This window comes from Atta cephalotes (genome assembly GCF_000143395.1).
Source record: "Atta cephalotes unplaced genomic scaffold scaffold00021, whole genome shotgun sequence".
NCBI classification, from domain to species: Eukaryota; Metazoa; Arthropoda; class Insecta; order Hymenoptera; family Formicidae; genus Atta; species Atta cephalotes.
The window spans coordinates 2,833,863-2,838,240 of record NW_012130085.1 but is presented as its reverse complement, the minus strand read 5'-3'; the positions used below and the strand labels follow the sequence as shown (position 1 = coordinate 2,838,240).

The 4,378-nt window shown below is 33.5% G+C and overlaps 2 protein-coding genes across 2 annotated transcripts in view; one reads left to right on the top strand and one right to left on the bottom strand.

The window, feature by feature from the left end:
• The first annotated feature begins 383 nt into the window (after nucleotides 1-383).
• LOC105619365 lies at nucleotides 384-1,074 on the top strand. The gene is made up of 3 exons (XM_012200885.1): nucleotides 384-426; nucleotides 756-839; nucleotides 911-1,074. The coding sequence occupies exons 1-3, from the start codon at nucleotides 384-386 to the stop codon at nucleotides 1,072-1,074; spliced, it is 291 nt and encodes a 96-aa protein (XP_012056275.1).
• A 559-nt stretch (nucleotides 1,075-1,633) lies between these two features.
• The window catches only part of LOC105619364 (splicing factor U2AF 50 kDa subunit), a 5,392-nt gene continuing 2,647 nt past the window's right edge, over nucleotides 1,634-4,378 (bottom strand). Inside the window, exons 6-8 of the mRNA XM_012200884.1 lie at nucleotides 2,078-2,359; nucleotides 1,824-1,988; nucleotides 1,634-1,765 (exon numbers count right to left, since the gene is read on the bottom strand). Coding sequence (XP_012056274.1) covers nucleotides 1,634-1,765; nucleotides 1,824-1,988; nucleotides 2,078-2,359 — 579 coding nt within the window. The remainder of the gene's footprint in view (nucleotides 1,766-1,823; nucleotides 1,989-2,077; nucleotides 2,360-4,378) is intronic.

The following is a 4,378-nucleotide window of genomic DNA, read 5'->3' as shown; positions in this document are numbered from 1 at the left end:
TATTTTTTATATTATACAATCTCAATCAAAAATCTTAAGCAACACTATAACAGATCATTGGCAATTTTCGTTTTTTCAGAAAAAATACTGATTAATATAAAGATTGAAAGTTTTATGCAATAATTAATGTAACAGATTACAATAATGCAACGATAGATTGACAATTCTCAATCAGTGTTCTAAATTTGTACAACATCGTCAGGTGTAGAAACGTGAATATTCGTACAAATGAAAGTGTATCTCACTATCTTAAAACAGATAAGCTGTATACTCACTTATCTCTTATCAAAGGTGATTCAGTACGCGCGTTGCATTATACAGTTCACTATAACGATTAGACCTGTTCTTTTATTTCTCATCTATTGACCTTTTTCGGGAGAAAAATGTGCTCGAGAAAATTTGTGTGTTATTTAACTATAGCTTTACGTAAGTAACGTTTAATTTTAATATGCAAAAAGTGTCAATAAACTCGTTTATAATCGATAGTAGAAATTAAGATGTTCTATTTTTCATATCATTTATAGAAACCGTTGCTGATTGATCAAAAATAATTACCGAGTTTTATCAGAATGAGTAATCATCCTTAACATTTACCATCCTAAATGAGAATTTAATCATTTTTATCAAATTAATATGATAATGTCGCAATTATTTTTGTCACTAAATCTTAACATTACACAATATAACACACAAAAAATCATAAATTCCATATATAAATGAATTAATCCCTTTTTCACTTTCCGAATAACAAATAGTTCTAATGGGAATATTCCTGGAGGAAGTCGAGGCAAGACGCAAAATTTTGAGGGGCCGAAAAACAATAACCAGACGTTATTACAGTAAGTGGGATAAGAAGAACGCAACGTATTATCAAAATCGCGGAAGTCTGAATATGTTAAATAATTTTTAGGAGGTACGGCTATACCAGCCTGGGCTATAGTACTTCTAACGGGTATCGGTATGCTGCTACTCGGCGGTGGACTTTACGCATTATTACAGAAATTCGTGGTGGATGCCGCGGACACCGGGGAGGGTATTAATTCTTACACACCTGCGTTACAGCTCACGAGTTGAGTCAATTTTCCACAAAATCTCTAATAATCCTTATTTATCGCTATACTGAATTATCAATATCATAAATTATGTGTATGTAGAATTAAAAAAAACTTTTTGCAGAAATACAATGACATTGTGGTCTTATTTTATTAATCCTGCAGTCTTATTTTGTTTATTATCCTTTGCCTTTGCAGGGAATTTATTTTCTTCTTTCTATTTATTTTCTTCTTTTAATAGGTTTATCAAATTATCACTTATCACTGTTCATTTTATATTAACGATCAAATGTATTTATTATTATTACACATGTTCATACTTGTGTCTTTAAAGCGAAGAAAACGTAATCACACGTTGTGTATTGGAATTTTTGCCGGTGTTGATATTCAATTCTTACAATTCTAATCGTTTGCCGCTAAATGCGACAAATTTCTTATCATTATCAATTATTCATTGGTAAATGTATAATTCTCTCGAAATACGTTTAGATTATTCAAATACCACATATACAATGTATTATATATATATATATATATATATATATATATAATTAAATGGTATGAAAAGAGAATTCTACAGTTTAGAATTCTCTACGATGATACTTGTCGGGATCGAAATACGATGTAACTACAACACGATTATTAAACTTTCGGCCCGTAAGAGTCTGTTGCGCCTTTTGACAGTCAATCACGCTATTGAATTCTACGAATACCTGTAACAGAACAAAAGTGATAAATAATATGTAGAAGCATTGTGTCGATATTAAGTACCTTGCCGCAGCCAGGAACGTCAACACCCTCAATGGGTCTAGGAATCTCCACAGATCGGACAACTCCGTATTTGTTACACTCTTCTTTAATATCCTCCAGAATATCCTCGTACTCTTCTTCTTCCATCAGCTCTTCTGGCGTGACCATATTGAGCAAACAAAGCACCTGAAAGATATTGTACAATTATAAATCCGATTGCAAAATCATTAATTTACGTCATTTGCGAAAATAATTTCGTTCGATTTAGCTCTTACTTCAGTCGCAGGTCCGCTCGTGCCAACCATTGACAAACCAGGCACTTGAATTTGTACTGGAGCTTGCGCGCCTATCATAGGATTTTTAGCACCAACGCTGGCGCGTTGTACGATTAATTTCTTGTCGCCCAGTTGCATTCCATTCAAACCGGCGATCGCCTGGTCAGTCATCGAAACATCTACATATTCACAGAATGCATATCCTTTGGAAAGACCGGTCGCGGAATCCTTCACTAGATTGAACGCCCTCAGTTGTCCAAAGCTCATCAATAGTTCTTTCACCTGTATTATCATGAAAAATATTATTCTCTCACTCGCGTAATAAAGTTTTTGAATCTATAAAACGTAGACAATGCAACTATGATAAATATTAATCGCAAAAATTTTTACTTTTAATTAGATGAAGATTATCAGGTGTAAAAATTTATGTATAAAATATTAAAAATCTTTTTTTACATTAGATATAATCTAATTTTACAAAATTAAATAAATTTAATAATTATCTTTGTTATATTAAGTCACATCAAAATAAAATAAGGATTTTAAAAGATTTTTACAATAGCTTTAAAAAAGAAGAAAAGAAGATATTGCAATTAATGATTTAATTGGATTTCCAACCAATTATCTACAGAAGAATATGAGAAAAAAAAGTTGCATAGTCTAAATATGAGAAAAACAAAATATGAATGCATAGATGCTTGCGTATTTTAATCACTCTTTCCTCGGTGGTAACTCCTTACACACCGCCCTCATGTCCGACGAAACTATTTCCACTTAATTGCACTCCGACGTCTTTCCTTATATACGTTCATTATTTCAAATACCGATCTCTGTGTATGTCTTTGATATTTTTAATTATAATATATATATATATATATATATATATATATATATATATATATTAAATTTACTTACATCTCCACGGGCTGGGAAACTGAAAACTCAAAATTTTAGATAACAGCATGTTGCTCTTATTAAAGAATTTCTTTTTTTTTTTGCGAACTTGATTCTGATAATTAACTAATTACTCGGCGCGATTTAGTAGATTAAGCAACATGCTTTTATTGATGTGAAACTATTGAATCAGAGAACGCACCATTGGCACAGGAGAACCGAGAACACATCGAGGAAGGGGGGCTACAAAATTGTCGCATAAACCCAATGTACGAAGGCATGAGAATGGTATAAGTACTTGCCTCGAGGGACTGGACTTAGCCTCTCTCCAGGCAGTGTGGTATTTTGTCATGTTCGGTAGTAGTAGTGGTAGAAGTAGTGGTAGAAGTAGTGGTAGTGGTAAGCGAATGCTTTTGATCGGCGCGACCCTAAGCTAAGAAATGGGGAGAAAGGGTACTGGTATCAGTCCATAGTTTACTACATAATAACGAGACGTTCATATTCTTTTTTTTACTCTCTTACGAATTTAAACATAGTTCATTTGTACGAATACCGTTACATTTAACTTCTTAATGTCCAATGAAATTGCCATTTCTTTTTTATTAATATTTTCCGTTTTTCTTTGCATTGTCATTTTTTGTTCAAATTCTCAATGCATCGATATATTCGAAGATCATTCGTTCGCGGTAACCTGTAAACGTAACGAGGCACAAGACGAGACGTGCAGTAAAGCCTGAAAAGCCTGTAAAAAGAATAGCTGCAAAAAGGAAAAAATATTTCCTGAAAAGAATGTATACCGGAGAACTTGGAGCTGTTACCAGATGCACATAAAATTATGTGTTGACCCTGTAATCCCAAAAAAAGAAAGAAAAGGAAAAAAAAACTGCTACATGTAAAAACGTTGATCTTATGCTTTTCTTGTAGACCTAAAAAAGATCCATTTTTGCAACATGTATCATTGCTGCACAAAAGTGGATGACTCTGTAAAAGCATTTCAAATTGGAAATAGAAGTCATAGACAGCTTTAATGAGCTTTTTTTCAAGAAGTTACACGTATCTCTATTTCGTTTATTTTTCTGCATCAGATTGAAACGCGAATGATCGTCTATTTCCTTTGTTCGATTTATTTCTGAATATAGAACAAATTCTTTTCCCCCCTCCCCCTTCCCTGTTGACTTTCCTAAAAAAAAAAGATTGCCTAGATTTGAGACTCGTATCTCCTCGTGATGGACTGGGTCCGCGATGTGCCTAGAAAGGCTGTAAGAGAGAGAGAGAGAGAGAGAGAGAGAGAGAGAGAGAGAAGAAGAGAGAGAGAGTACGTACGTAGTAGTCGACGTACGTACGACCTAACCCCCTAACCCTAACTACGTACGTAACGTAACCGTACCTACTAACTACGTACTTAAC

What these genes read in the sequence shown, in the direction of transcription:
- LOC105619365 (XM_012200885.1), top strand. Translation starts at nt 384, where the DNA reads ATGTGCTCGAGAAAATTTGTGTGTTATTTAACTATAGCTTTAC. An exon ending in TTATTTAACTATAGCTTTAC is followed by an intron (nt 427 to 755) that starts GTAAGTAACGTT and finishes AATAACAAATAG; the next exon opens with TTCTAATGGGAATATTCCTG. An exon ending in AATAACCAGACGTTATTACA is followed by an intron (nt 840 to 910) that starts GTAAGTGGGATA and finishes AATAATTTTTAG; the next exon opens with GAGGTACGGCTATACCAGCC.